The 15,767-nt window shown below is 37.1% G+C and overlaps 2 protein-coding genes and 1 pseudogene across 4 annotated transcripts; 2 read left to right on the forward strand and 1 right to left on the reverse strand.

Annotated features, from left to right (window-relative positions):
• Positions 1–52: 52 nt before the first annotated feature.
• Positions 53–8,266, reverse strand: LOC113050507 (origin recognition complex subunit 1-like). Of its 3 annotated transcripts, XM_026213515.1 has the most exons (19): positions 8,069–8,266; positions 7,471–7,589; positions 7,142–7,269; positions 6,869–7,041; positions 6,202–6,580; positions 5,703–5,925; positions 5,385–5,501; positions 5,056–5,118; positions 4,141–4,242; positions 3,570–3,804; positions 3,325–3,431; positions 2,969–3,070; positions 2,724–2,895; positions 2,522–2,629; positions 1,655–1,804; positions 1,436–1,555; positions 1,088–1,257; positions 873–960; positions 53–729 (listed from the first exon to the last, which is right to left on the reverse strand). In XM_026213515.1, exons 2-19 carry the CDS (start codon positions 7,566–7,568, stop codon positions 535–537), a joined length of 2,730 nt encoding a protein of 909 aa, XP_026069300.1. In that variant the 5' UTR covers positions 7,569–7,589; positions 8,069–8,266; the 3' UTR covers positions 53–534. The 3 variants fall into 3 exon arrangements, with proteins under 3 accessions (XP_026069300.1, XP_026069301.1, XP_026069302.1); XM_026213516.1 differs by lacking the exon at positions 5,385–5,501; XM_026213517.1 differs by lacking the exons at positions 5,056–5,118; positions 5,385–5,501.
• A 63-nt stretch (positions 8,267–8,329) lies between these two features.
• LOC113050511 (pre-mRNA-splicing factor 38A-like) lies at positions 8,330–10,740 on the forward strand. Its single transcript, XM_026213519.1, has 10 exons — positions 8,330–8,544; positions 8,774–8,933; positions 9,035–9,156; positions 9,251–9,336; positions 9,509–9,619; positions 9,729–9,835; positions 9,948–9,974; positions 10,089–10,192; positions 10,310–10,358; positions 10,443–10,740. The coding sequence occupies exons 1-10, from the start codon at positions 8,415–8,417 to the stop codon at positions 10,486–10,488; spliced, it is 942 nt and encodes a 313-aa protein (XP_026069304.1). The 5' UTR covers positions 8,330–8,414; the 3' UTR covers positions 10,489–10,740.
• A 967-nt stretch (positions 10,741–11,707) lies between these two features.
• Positions 11,708–15,587, forward strand: LOC113050509 (alcohol dehydrogenase [NADP(+)] B-like; annotated as a pseudogene).
• The last annotated feature ends 180 nt before the right edge of the window (positions 15,588–15,767 follow it).

Below are 15,767 nucleotides of genomic sequence, written 5' to 3' on the forward strand. Positions count from 1 at the left end.
CTGTAACATGTTGTACTGATTATTACACAAGAAGCAATTTAGGTCTCATGATCTGGTCTGATCAGTCAATAGCTTTATTGTATCAAGACATCACACAAAATAAAATCTGACAAATATCCAACATTTTGGTGCATTATATGAAAACTGTACTTTTTTACCCTGACAGAGTCGTGAAATGATAAATGTGTGGGTCTTGCTCTCCCACACTAAAATGCATAAAAATGTTGTGAAGATCTTCTAAAATACGTTTAAGAGTGAACTGAAAGTCACAATGATCTGAATCAAAAAGGTATTAATTAGAATACACAAAACGTACATTTAAAACATTTAATTTTGAGCATTAAAATTGTATAACTTAAGAACACACTCTGGACAATATCTCACTTTCAGTTCATAAGAATTTAACTGTGAAGCTGCAGGCAAGATTTAAAAAGAAAAAAAAAAGCTGTCCATAATGTCCAAAAAAGTGGACAGACCCAGTGGGGATCCACACAGGTTGCCAGTCAGAACATGTGAAAATGGTAGGTCTGCGTTTTAGTCAGCCTTCAATGCATAAAGCACATCGTCCTGACTTACATTGAGTCGGATACGGAGAAACAGGTCCAAGCGGCTTCCCTCAAGGAGAAGCAAGCGACAGGAACCCAGCCTTTGACAGACAGATAGTCCTTCAGACACATTCACCGGTTGCAAACCCTCAACACGACACAGAGCCTGGTGCTGAACAAACACCTGGAGAGAAGAAAAACATCCATTCTTTCAGGTTATACAAGTCTTCAACTTTAATTTAGAGTGTGCGTGTATATATATATATATATATATATATGATAAGAGTAAGGATTATTATGAATGAGTTAAATCAACAGTTTAGTTACCTGTTGGAAAGTGGCTTCTTCCAGACCTAGTCGACGAAACTCTGCAATAACAGCCCTCAGAAAAAGCTGCTCCTGGACTGAAGCACACCTACAATAGCAACATTAAAAAGAATAGAAGTCTGATGGGAGCCGAACTATTACATTTCTCAAACAAATAAAAGTCACATTAAGGAACAATGGCCATAACTGGTGATAGTTCTTTCACTTCTTTTTACCTGATAGATGCAATGTAGGAAGAGGAGAACATCTCATCCAAAGCTTCCATTACATGACTCATCCCCACCAATCCACTGCTGTTCTTCTGACTACCAGAGTGCTCACAAATCTCTGTGGCTCTTCTGCAGATATCAAGGCAACGTCGTGCATCACCCGAAAGCGCTGCCACCTAGAAGACCACAATCTCTTACTGACTCGATGACATAAGATAAACACATAATTTAAATCGACAACACCTGTTAGTAAACAACCCCGTAGCCCAAGATCAGTACAGACACCACTAGAGTGCTCAAGAGGTACCCCACAATGCCTCAGTCACCTGTGCCTAAGAAAACATGGTTTCACACCTTTCTTGAAACTAACTGGAGAGCATCTTCTTCAAAAGCCTTCACTCTGTTCAGTCTCGATGTGATGATCTGTTGTAGCTGTTTAAATGTATATGGCTGGAAGGACATTCTTGTCAGTCCCTGAAGATAAATAAATGACATTCATATTTTATTTCCATTTTTTGCAGTAGCCTTTCAATCAAAACTGAATGACATCTCAATGTTGTAAGATGGTTTTACCAGTCGACTAGCAACACGGTTAATCATGATCCTCTCGGGTAAATCCATAGTATTTGCGATGGTAAGGACCACCAGACGAGCATTGCGCCTTGTTGGCCAATCAAACAAGTTATACATCACATTCTGTTTACGGGTCCACAAGAGGTCAAGCTGAAAAAAGAGAAAAAAATAGAAAGATATTCTTTCAAACTGTAGAAGAATATATGGAAATGAAATGAATATGGAAAGATATAATACAAGTACAAATTAGCCAATGATTGACAGGAAATGAGTGAAATAGAAGACAAACTAAAAAAAAAAAAATGGTAAAAAAACCAACAACTCTATGACAAAAAATAATTTTGAAAAACGAATATATATATATATATATATATATATATATATATATATATATATATATATATATATATATATATATATATATGGTTCATATGAGCTTAGGGAGGTCAAACTGTTTTTTTGGGGCATAAAGGAGGACTCAAAAATATTTACATTAATAAATCACAAAGATGCCAACTCCAATTCTTTTTTCCCCTAAATAACTATTGTTTTCATTGAAGAATATACAGTTCTTGGAACTTCAACTTCATAACATGAATCACGTTTAATTTCATCAGTTTATAAAAATGTTTGAAAACAAGCAGGTTTATGATTACTGAAGGAATACTGAAAATATTATAGCCTATATGGGATGGGGGGGGGGTTTGAATATGGCGTTGGACAACAGGGGCTGAGGTCTCTTTCAAGTGAAACAGTTTGAGAACCACTAATGTAGACCGATTTGGATCACCTAATCACAATAAATGATTAGCTAAAAACATGTAACATAGGTGGCAGTATAAGTGTCACTAGTTATAAAGGTCTCACCTCATCTACTAGAAGCACAACGGTCTCTTTTTTTGGTGCGGGAGCACTGAAGCGTTTCTCCAGTAGTGCGGCTGCGTGATCAGGTGTTGCTTTTTGATCAGTCAATTTCTACCAGAGTATAAATTCACATAAAATATTGTATAAGACTAAAGAGGAGGAAATTATGTCAAAATTATAGAGGAGGCGGCGGCAGCATACAGACCTGTAGTATTTGTACATAAGCCTGATGTGGGTCTGTCATTTTCATGCCATTGATCTCGATGAAGCGGAAGTGAGGGATTTCATCTTGTTCAGCCGATTGCTGAAGGGACCGGATCACCTCGTGTACTGTTGCAGTTTTACCAGTACCAGGAACACCAGAAATATACATACACCTGCAAAAGAAACGTTAACTATATGAAAAAAAACAACAACAAAAAACAGATGGTTGTTAAATCTGATTCTTACCCTCCAGTGCCATCAATGACCTTGCTCTCCACAAAGTTGTAAATGTCCTGAAACTCTTGTTCTCGACATGGTAAAGACTCAGGAACAGAGGAAACATGTAAACTGTTGCAAAAAATAAAATAAAAAAATTAATAACAAATAGGATAAAACTGTAATATAGTGAAAAAATATTTGTTTTATTTAAATATAGTTTAAAATATAATTTATTCCTTTGATGGTAATGCTGGATTTTCGGCAGCCACTGCCGTTAAAGTCTTCAGTGTCAAACGATCTTTTAGAAATCACTTTAATATGTTGATTTGGTGATAAAGAAAAATTTCTTATTATTTTCATCAATGTAGAAAACATATGCTTACCGTGCCCGTGCTTCTTCCAGAACATTCCCTGGCTTCCTGGCTGGCACGGTCCTGCTGGGTATGCTGGGAGTGGCATGACGTGGTGTACGTGGGGTGGCTGGAGCTGTCTGGAGATAAATGCAGTAAAAGATGAACTAACTGCCACGTCCCATGTTATCTTTATGTGAAATGCAGCTTTGGTTTTGTGAAGACACATAAACTGCTAGCAGGACGACTAAGCACAGCAAAAATTGACTTATTTGAACCTTTTTGCTGGGGGTTTTACGTGGGGTCCTAGCAGAGACTCTGGTTTTCTCAGCAGACCGGGATGTTCCGGATCCTCTACGCTTCTTTACTATAAGCTCATCTTCGCTGTCGATCTTTGCCTCCTCTTCCTCATCGCTGCTACTCTGGAGATCAATTTTAGCAGGTACGAAGCAGTCATCATCATCACCATCCTCCCCATCTGACTGAAGGTCAATCTTGTTGCCTAATAAATTTCTTTAAAAGCAGATGATAACATGGATCATTTAATAGATTAATCAAATGCAAAAAAAACATTCAGTTAAATACAATGCGGCTGGATTGCAATCCTGTGTAGCATGTAGAATGCAAGCATCCAGGCCCAAGGGTGTCTGTGTGTGTGCGTGCATCTCACACACACACACACACACACACAGCTATCTAAATGGGGACATCGCATAGACTTTTATTGTTTTTATATAGATAGTTATAGACTACAAATTTGTCCCCAAATTAAGTAGGCACACACACACACACACACACACACACTTCTTATATTTCTTTTAATTGATCCACAGCCTTAGTGGGACCTACAGCTGCTTTTTGATGCGTGAAGACACAAGTTGGGCAGATTTCCTCTTAGAGCGAGAAGTGGCAGCAGTCTGGACGGGAGAATCTTCATGCTCCTCTTCAGCTCTAACAGTTTGTTAACAGGAATATGAAGAAAAGAGAAAAAATAACACTATAACAAGTAATATGTATGCATGCACAAATATCATGTATTACAACAATCTATTACTCTCTCACCACTGCGAGATCATATAAGAGGTAAACGCAAAAAAAATCAACTTGGTCTTGAGAATTGAAATTATAGATTAGAAAAAGAGGTCAGACTGTTCAAATGGTGCCATAGGAACTTAAATGCCAAAGCAGGTCAACGTTTTACACACTGCCCAGTACATGCCTCTTATTTACTATAAGTTACAAGGCAAAAGTGATGTTTTCCCAAGAACTTGCCTGCTGAATTTAATTAATAAAACAAATAGTTTTTTTTTTTCAATTATCAGCGATGCAACTAAAAGGATCAGTTTTTTCCAAACATTTTCATCACATGTAATAGATTTTAATACCATTGCAATTTACAATTACATGCCCCTAACCAATCATGTATATAATTTCAAAATAATAATAATAAAAAACATCAAGAAATCAAGTGTGCATTCAGACATAATTTTTTTAATGTAGCTGTTGAGAAATTTGTCTGCTTGCCTCAAGAACTGGTCATGGTGAGTGTCTTTAAATTACTGTCCAACAACACAATCTTAACTGTTATATGCTGCCACCCACTGGTCAAAAATGGTCAGGGGCAAAGTAAACAGTAATCAACAAAGACTGAGAAAAAAAATAACACTAATTTTGTGAAGAAAACAGTAAAAAAAAAAAATATATATAAATACATTTCTAAAACCTGTAAACAAAAGTTGTGCTGCCCAAGTTAATTTCACTTACAAAGCAGCCAGTGCTGGTTCTCTGAGTGCAGCTGAATCTTTCCTCCTGGATGGAGTTCTTGCCCTTGTTTGAAAACATATACTTATGTTACTCTGAGTCATTTCATCCTCAAATTAAACATACCAATGCATAAAGAAAGTGAAGAAGGGGCCAACAGTGCATTGGTCTAGATAAAAGTAGCTTTGTGCTCAAGCAGTGCATAAAGTGTGAAAAAAGAAAATAAACACATAATGCCTTTGTTTTTAATAAAGGCAACCAAAGCCCATCCAGAATAGAAAAAAAAATGAATCCGTTTCCCCTCTGTGGAGCAATCAAGGAACACAACTCACTTCAGGCCTCTTAGACCTGCTTTCCTAGGGGTTGCCTCTCTCTTCCTGGGAGTTCTGCCTGTGCTAATAAGTGGCTCTGGATCATCATCCCCAATAGGCTGCACCCCAAGAAAGACACTAGGAGGGCAGTAGGACTTTTATTGCTAGACCCTACTTATTCAGTTTTATATAGATATAGGATATTAAACCAGACTTCAGCATATGAAGAACAAAACTGGTTTGCTTATTTCTAACTAAAACGATCAGCAGCACAGTACTAATTCAAAGTACTAGGCCTACAGAACAAAGTACCATACTTTCAAATGTAAATAGATGTACCTGGTGGAATCGTCTTTGTCTTGAGCAGTCATTCTGGGTTTATCGGGGCTGTGTGAGGACAGAGGGGAGACGCTCTCCTCATTACAATTGAGTGGGGACAATCTAATAGAAATGGAGATGCGACCCGTTGGAGACGTGTTCAACTTTGATGTCAGCGTTTTCTGTGCACGTTCATCAAGAATCTCTCCCAGAACATCATCTCGGGACATGTTTTTACTTGGACCTATTGTAAATGAAAGAGAAACACTGTTCAGTTTAGTGCTTTTGAAACTATTAAAAGGAATAGTTCCCCCAAAAAGAACAGGTGCTCTTTAGTTCATACAAAAATGCTTGCTCACCAAGTAATTGACATGACTCACCCATTCACTGAAGAGAGGTGAGCAAGTGAATCTGTTCTGATGAAGAAACAGACTAATCTACATATTGAATGCATTACATTTTCATTTTTAGGTGAACTATTCCTTAAAACGCAAAATGTGTGTGGACGCATGGCACTCACTGCACAAGTCCAGCTTTTTGCGAACATGTGGCCCAGAGACGGCTCGGCTTCTCCTCTTAGCACTAAGAGCTTTAGCTGCAGAGAGTTTGGAGGCAGAGTGGAGAGACTCCGCCTCACTGGAGCTCATTTTGCCGGTGCTCATGCTGCCGCGGGAGAGAATGCCTGACGTGGCCCGTTTCATTACCGAGAGGTCTGGGGTCGGAAGAGCCCGAATCTGAGGTCTACGTGTAGATGGTGGGGGAGATTTAGGGCTCTGAGGGGGCTGCATAAGCTCAGGATCCAATGCTTTGAAGGATTTGGTATCCCACAAGAGTTTGACAAAAAGTATGTCTCTGCTCTTGCCCACTGGGAAAGGATCCTCAACTGGGACATACTCAATCTAGAATCAAAGTTATAAATTATTATTGCAAATAATGTAAATTATAATAATAATGAAAATCATCTTAAAATTAACTATATAAATACTACTTTAAATAATATATAATAAAAGGCATAACTTATTTTTAGTGATATTTTTAATAATGTAAAAAAAAAAAATCATTTTATTTTACATTTTAAAAATATAATGAAATCACATAAAACACTTGTTCAGTGTTATGCACTTTCATCGTATATGAATATGAGTAATCCCTCCGGAATTTAAATCCTACAATCACACAATGCCTACCTGTACTGCTCCAAGAATGGTCTCTCCATCCACCTCATTATCACAAGAGCGGTCCTGGTAGAAAAATATCTCTTGTGGATGGGGATCTCTGCCCAAGAGCTTGCGTTTGTTGTGAGGTACTTCACACATCCGCACAAACCACTGCAATACTGCAGTCTTCTTCTTTCCTGAATCTGGGTACAAATTTTAGATACACCAACCCAGATTAGTGTCTGATTCAGATTGCATGCAAATATACATGATGTTTTCAATAAAAATAGGGCATATTCCTACCATCAGTGTACAGTTTGAGAAGTTGTGCCACAAAGGGATTGTCATCATCATCACCCTCAATCAAAATGTACTGGCCTAAAGACACAGTTGCATCTTGTGTCTTTCCCTCCACAGAAATGGACATGGACCTGTGTGATGATCAATCATCAGCGCTTACATCCAGAGTTAAAACATCTTTTGACTAATGAATTTCCATGACTACTGGAAAATGACTGAAAAACATTTTATAGAGATTGCTCTCTCTCACAAGGCCTCAAAATCAAGTTACAGTGTACAGCACATTTGTTCAAATCACACTGTATTCATCATAATGTGGTAAGTGCACTTACTCGTAGTATTGTCTTTTCAGCTTCCTGTCTTCACCGACTGGTCTCCCATTCCATTTGTAGGTTCTTTTCATTCTCAGTCTTGTGATGTAGCGGCTCATGGTGCAGGTCTGATACAAGGTCTCTAAAGCACAGCATCGATTATGTATTTAATAGTGTGTACCTAAAGTCAAATCAGTAACAATGGCAACCAGGAAAAAAAGTTTTATTATTATTTAAAAATAATCATGTGTGTGTATGAATATATATAATATAAATACGTGTGAGTGAGTGAGTGAGTGAGTGTGTGTGTGTGTGTGTGTGTGTGTGTGTGTGTGTATACACACAAACACAAACATATGGTCGGTTATAATTGTAAACAAATATAATAATGTTTGCAACATTTATTATTTATTATCAATTCGTAGCTGGTTTAAACTGTCACTAGGGATAAAACTATTGTAACTAATTATTATTATTATGATATTATTATTAGGAAAAGCTAAATATATCAGAGAGGTAAGAATAAATTTCAAATTGTTAAAATAACCAGTCTTCTTTATATAAGGTAACTTTAGGTAAAGTAAACTTTAAATCCCCCGCTCCGCTCTTTCTTACTCACCAGCCGGTAACTTCTGCAACTGATTCAAATCTCCTTATCAAACAAATAAATAAGCAACAATACTCCGTCTTCGCCACACTTAGACACGTAGAAATTAAAATCAGCGTAAATATGAAGTTAAACGCATCTTACTCCACAGCAGACAAGAGAGCACAATCATACAACAAGCATACAACTCACACGTCTCTTTCGCGCGCAGATGACGTATGAAGAGTTTGGACAGCAAAATACAGCGTTGCCTTACGGATGTGACGACCGCTTTTCCCCGGAAGTCATTCTTCGATATTTCTCTAATATGGCACATTAGCGTGAAGATTAACCGTTCGTTCATTTACAATTTTGAACCATGGCTAACAGAACAGTAAAAGATGCCAACAGTATACATGGAACGAATCCTCAGTATCTTGTCGAGAAGATTATAAGGACACGTATTTATGAGTCCAAGTACTGGAAAGAGGAATGTTTTGGACTTACAGGTGAGAGAAGTTTGCTGGGATACATGTAAATACGCGGCATTTACATGTATATAAGTGTATTAACCTATATATATTGTATTGTTAACACTGTAAAGCCTGAAGTTTGGACACACCTTCTCATTAAAAGAGTTTTCTTTATTTTCATGACTATGAAAATTGTAGATTGTGGAATTAATGTGCCAAGTATCATTTTAACTGTCACTATTATTGTCCCCTCTGTAAAATCTAGCTGAGCTTGTCGTGGACAAAGCAATGGAGCTGAAGTTTGTTGGTGGGGTATATGGAGGAAACATCAAGCCAACTCCATTCTTATGCCTGACCCTAAAGATGCTGCAGATCCAGCCTGAAAAGGACATTATTGTGGAATTCATCAAGAATGAAGATTTCAAGTTAGTGTTTTATTACTGCTCTAACTGTATGCAGTTTGTCATTTTTCTGTTTACACGTTGCTTGAAGGTTTTGCATTACCGATCTGTTTTTCCCCATCCAGGTATGTCCGTTTGCTTGGAGCAATGTATATGCGCCTGACTGGAACTTCTGTGGATTGCTACAAGTATTTAGAGCCATTATACAATGACTACAGAAAAATCAAAAGCCAGAACAGAAATGGAGGTGAGCATTTTTCTTGATTTAGTGGGTATGTGGCATGACGTAATTTATCCTTGCTGAAAAAGACATTTGTAAATAATATTTCTTCTTTACACAGAGTTTGAGTTGATGCACGTTGATGAGTTTATAGATGAGCTGCTTCATGCCGAGCGAGTGTGTGACGTTATCCTCCCTAGACTTCAGGTTGGTTGGACTTGTTACATGTAGTGTATATGTATAAAACTTATACTTATTTATATGAATTTAGTGTGTTTTTGTTGTCCTTTAAAGTAATGTGAATTTTAAAGGAAATGTATTTGAGTCATTTATTTAAAAAAAAACTTGTTCACTTGGGTATGTTTTTTTTTTTTCACAGAAGAGACAGGTTTTGGAGGAAGCAGAGCTGCTGGATACTCGTATTAGTGCTCTGGAAGAAGATCTAGATGAGGTGGAGACCAGTGAGGAAGAGGATGAGGAAGAAGAGAAGGTAAAAGTGAACTCACAATGTCCGACAATCTAAGCACAAATTATTATTATAATGAATAATTATATATAGTGAATGTGACCGTTACACCACCTCTCCATATGTACTGCAGCCAGAGAAAGTTCATACACCAGAGCCACACAGAAGAAGTTACAGAGATGTGGACCGACCACGCAGGTCACCTTCTCCACGCTATAGACGCAGCCGCTCACCCAGAAGGTCAGTGATGGTGCTTGCATATCGTAATTCAGATCGCATTATTCCTGGTTGCTTGCTTAAAAGATGTATAATTATTCTTCTGATTCTCTTTGTTTTTTGTTTTTCATTTTAGACGGAGCAGATCACCTAAAAGACGAAGGTATAGAGAAATTTTAGGCACACTGTTAGTGTTTTAGATACATTATTAGTGGGGCATGTTATTTTAGGAGATTATACAGTGTAATATATTTGTCTGATTACTCTTTTCATTCAGTCCATCACCCAGACGTGATCGAGATCGGGACCGTCACCGCAGCAAAAGTCCCCGTAGACACCGCAGCAGATCCAGGGACAGAAAGCATCGCTCCAGATCTCCAGGTACAGCGAGGCTCTTTTCAAGAATACAAAGAAAAGTAGTCCACAATATGTTGTTTAAAATAATAAGAGTAAGTGGAAAAACTGTTATTTAAGAAATATTGGTATATTTTCTTCCAGGTCACCACAAAAGTCACCGGCATCGCACTCACTCTAAGTCCCCAGAGAGGTAATGCTCTAATATATGAAATTAATGATGGTTTTCTTTGTTTTACCCCTCTTGTTTCATGCTGCATTTGTCTCTGTGTTCTAGTCGGTCAAAGAAGAGTCACAAGAGAAGTCGAAGAGGAAACGAGTGAATTTTTTTTTGTTTGTTTGTTTTTGTACAGATATTTTTGTGCTTTGTAATATATGGAGAAACAGTGCAATTTATGTCATAAAAAGCTTGATCATATTCTGTGTAAACTGCCCATCTAAATTTTGTCATCATATGTTTTTGATGCTGTTTTGTACATTTAATTGAAATTTAAAACCAGGAATTGCAGGGGGGTTTTTTCATCCTGAATTAACTATTGTGTAAATTAAACATTTGATGTAATGTAAGACAATGATTGAAAGAAAATTTCCTTTGCTGTTATTTTGGTGTATGATGGTGTCTCTGATTTTGGAAAATCATATACAGGTACATTCAAATTTATATCAGAATTGAAGTTGAACAGCTAAAGCCATGAAAAGACTGGACATAATCACTCCTATACTATTTTAGGGCTCTGGTATAAAGTTGGCAATGCTCTTAATTTCATGAGAGTAGGGTAATAAGCAAATCATAAAGACTCACTAACTTTCCCCATATCAAAAAGAAAAGCCATGTAGAAGTGTACAAAATGTGGTGGACTTCTAGATAGGTTAGGAAACATTTGAAGGAGTTTAAGATTGATCATAATATTTTCTTATGATCAGTGACTAAAATGACATGGTTTTTTTATTAATATTACTGGCAAATAACTAAGATCAAATCTTATTTAAATTTTTAGCCATTTCACTTGAACTAGAATAGAGTGAGGGTGAGGAATTTCTCGTAACGTTACAGAGGCTTTTATTTTGACGGATGTTTTTAAAGGACTGTGAGCAGGAAGTAAATACGTTAACGTTGTGAGGAAATTTGTAAATAATTTTTAATCAACCTTGGTAACTTAACTATATAGTGAAGACATTTTTGAACTACTTATACACCGTAAGTATCTGAACAAATAATATAAAACTATCCCTGACCTAGGAGAAACTTTCCTTGTTATGATGCGCCACGTGGGACACTAGTTGACCTGATTTTACAGGGAGAAATGTAGCATATTCAACATGCTCACAAGTTTAACTGTAGAATGGTACGTTATGCAACTGTCTGTGTGATTCACAGCACTAACTAGACAATTCGGAGCAAACTGATCCCGAATAATGATTGGGGGCGTGCCAGTAACGCATGGAGGTTGAATTGACGTGGTTTTTAAAAAATGCCTTTTATATTAAAATACAAAGACCGTTTGTTTCAAACTAATTTTCATTATTAATTTAACAAAGTTTGCCAGCCCTAAAGTTATCCTGTCCTCAAAAATGCAGTGCATGGTGTTACAGTTTTCACATTCTGCTAGAGCTTCTGTAGAAGTCAGCTGATAAGTCAGCAGGTTACACTTCCTTTTATTCCGTTCCTGAATTTGAACACTGAACAGTTTGCATTCACTGCGCCTTCTGCAACCTTTCTGTGAGTGTTTAGGGTTTAGATTGATTTACTAGTACAAGGATTAAATCATATATTTAATATCCTTAAGTCTATTCCATTTATGAACATGGTTCATACTGTATTTTCTCACTCTTTCTCTCTCTCTCTCTCTGAAGGCACACAGGATGAGTATGAATGACTTTGCTGTGCTCAGCACTGGACAAAAGATGCCCCTTGTGGGACTTGGGACATGGAAGAGTGAACTAGGACAAGTAAGTGTTCTGTGCATCATCCCAACCGTAAATATGACAGAATTTGAATCTGAATATGATGTATTGAGAATGTGAGCAGGTTTACTTGGATATGCAGTTCTTCAGTATATTATCCATTATGTTCTGCAATAATCTTTTGTGTTTGTGTGTAGATCTCCAAAAAGCATTTTGTATAAATATGTTTTCAATTGCAGGTAAAACAGGCAGTTATTTGGGCATTACTGTCTGGCTATCGGCATATTGACTGTGCTCCCATTTATGGGAATGAGACCGAGGTTGGTGAAGCATTTCAGGAAATGATGGGACCTGAAAAAGTAGGTCAACCAAGTTTATTACAGATATGAAATACTTAACCAAACACTTAAATATAAAGGAACAATGTGTGCTTTACAACTAGGGCTGGGCGATATGGCCTAAATTTTTTTAAATTCGATTAACGATTCAAATCAATTTTCACCCCTACTTAAAATCAATATTCAGATGACAAAGAAATTGTTCAAAACAAGTTTTAACTTTATTTTGTTTTGATTTTACCTTGTGGGATTTGATCTGGATTTCCCCATTGGGGTTAAAGTGCAATCAGAAACAACAAGGCAAAAAGACAAGATGGCAGGCCCTGTCATTGTAAACCGTGAACAAGTTACATAACATAAAATGTAACATAACATTCTTATCATACTGGATACAGTTTGTAAATGTTTGTAAGACTGTCAGAGGTCTTCACTATTTTTCTTCAATGAGAGCTGCAATGATAGGGCAAAGTCAATCAGAGAGACACTTTTACCGCAAAGTATCAAAAGTTACATCTAGTCACAAATGGCATATCTTTTTATTAATCTGTCAACCCTAATATGTAATGCAATGCAGTATAAAAGGGTATATCATTATTTATAATTTACCAGTTAAATTTGAGACAAGATGATTTAAAGTATTACCTTCATGCTGTAAAGACCTTAAGTTAATATATACAGGTATACGGGTGCTGGTCATATAATTAGAATATCATTATTAGAATATATTATTATAGAATATCACTAATTATATGACCAGCACCTTTGTGTGTGTGGGTGTGTGACTCGCTAAAAGTCTGTCTAAACTTGATGACATCACACTACAGTTGCAAATCATCTGAATGTAGTGTCAGTACATTTATTCAAAAATAGACCAAGGCATCAGTTTACTGATGGGGATCATGTCGTATCACACCGCATCCATTGTAGACAACATCACTGGGCTCTATTGTCTTTTGTCTATTGTCTTTTGTTTTTAATGGGTTATGTTATAGTCCTGCTTGTTTTTAATGTTATAATGAAATATCTGTATTGACTGCTTTAGCATAGCATCGTATTATTTACTGCCCTGCGAGCCACAAAAGTCAACCATAGGCGAGCCGCGCTACGAGTAATATTGCTGTAGGTTGCTTTTTGGTGGGTGTGCTTGTGCTGCCGTGGTCTTCTTCATTTCAGAGTGCGAAATATCTCTCTTACTCTGCAGCATGTCTCTATAGCAAATGCGGGGGGAGGGTTGAGGCCCTTCGGAATTACGGGAGCCCTGAGTGGAGCATCGGGGGATGTTAAAAAAGAAAACCGATTTTCATTCAATCAAATCGATGTAAACTACACATTCGTGTTAACTGATAAATTCGATTTACAGCTGTTGTGTTCTTTCAGGGCATAGGGTGAGAGGATGTATTTGTGACCTCCAAACTGTGGAACACAAAACACCACCCAGATGATGTGGAACCATCTCTGTTAAAGACTTTAGAAGACCTAAAACTGGAGTATCTGGACCTCTACCTCATGCACTGGCCACATGCCTACCAGTAAGCCTCCAGTTCTTCTTATAATGAGAATATATATATATAGAGAGAGAGAAAGACCTAATGTTTAGAGAGTCGCAGGTTCAAGCCTCAGTACCGCCAGGTTTGTTTTCTTTATATACACAGAGAGAAAGAGAGTACTGTGTATGAATGACTTTGAATTAGTTACTTTTCTCAGTATTAACTTACGATTAACTTACTTAAATCAAAATTATGACTTTTTAAAAGAGATTAAACCTGTGACCTTCGGCTTACAAGTCCAACTCTCTAACCATTAGGCCACAGCTGCCCCCATTTTGTAATCATAATATTATTTATTACAAAAGTTATACTGGTTTGGAATGACATGAGGGTGAGTAAATATACCCAAATTTTCATTTTTGGGTGGACTAGCCCTTTACTGTGTTATAATTTCTCAGTCAAGTGTTTTGTCTTGTTATTTTTATCCAGACGAGGTGATAACCCTTTCCCTAGGAAGGAGGATGGAACCTTGTGGTTTAACAACATAGACTACAAGCTGACATGGGCTGCTATGGAAAAACTTGTGGGAAAGGGCCTTGTCAGGGCTATTGGGCTTTCAAACTTCAATAGCAGGCAGATCGATGACATCTTAGCAGTTGCAAGCATCAAACCAGCTGTTTTGCAGGTCAGAAGAAAATGTGATGTCCCAATTTATATGGTCTTTTATATAAATTTGTTGAGTAACAGTGGTGTTTTGCAGGTGGAGTCTCATCCATACCTCGCACAAGTTGAGCTGCTGGCTCACTGCCGGGATCGAGGTTTGGTAATGACTGCTTACAGTCCGCTAGGATCTTCTGACCGAGCTTGGAAGCATCCAGAAGAGCCTGTGCTGTTGGAGGAACCAGCTATTGCTGCACTAGCAAAGAAACATAACAAGACTCCTGCACAGATTATCATCAGGTAAATTCATGCTTCTGTACAAGTTGTATATGCTATTTCTTCACTGATTATTAATGATTATTTCTTCATTGATATTGTGGCAGGTGGCAAACTCAACGAGGAGTAGTGACTATCCCAAAGAGCATTACACAGTCTCGGATCAAAGAGAATATCCAGGTTTCTGAATGTTTTTCTTTATTCTTTCATGTTCTAGAGTGTTTATGACCATGTATTTTAACAATACCATGCATTTACTCTGCTCAATAACAGGTGTTTGATTTCACTCTTGAACCTGAGGAAATGAATCAAGTGACAGCATTGCACAGAGGCTGCCGTTACATTGTACCAACCATTAATGTAAGTTACATTACTGTAAGCCACAGCATACAACATGGGCCTAGCACTAAAGTTTACATGGCCATTAACAAAAATTTTATTTTAAAATTAAACATAATGTTGAAGCTGCTTTTTTTAAGTGTGCTGAGTGTTGAGACCTTGCAAAAAACAAATAGAGTCCAAAAGTAGTTCACTATTATGTATGTTGCATCTATTTTTGTAGGTTGGTGGTAAGTCTGTCCTCCGGGATGCAGGACATCCTCTCTACCCTTTTAATGACCCCTATTAATTCACACTTCTATGTGATTCTGTGCCTTGGAACCACTGTCCATTCACTGCCTTAGAACCAATGTCCATTCACTACTCTGTATACTTCTAAACACAATAAAAAAAAAAATAATTTGTTACAGATTGAAATGTGTGCTGATTTTTTTGTTATGTGTCTGTAGAATTAAACTTAATGAACAAGGATGGGTTAAAATATATTCACAATGTTATATATATATACTGAGAAACTTGTCAAGAATTAATCTGGATTATCACTTTTAAAAGAACAAATTTATATAAAAAATAAATAAATAAAAGAAAAGCATATTT

The sequence above is a fragment of the Carassius auratus genome, chromosome 31, assembly GCF_003368295.1.
Source record: "Carassius auratus strain Wakin chromosome 31, ASM336829v1, whole genome shotgun sequence".
Taxonomy (NCBI): Eukaryota; Metazoa; Chordata; class Actinopteri; order Cypriniformes; family Cyprinidae; genus Carassius; species Carassius auratus.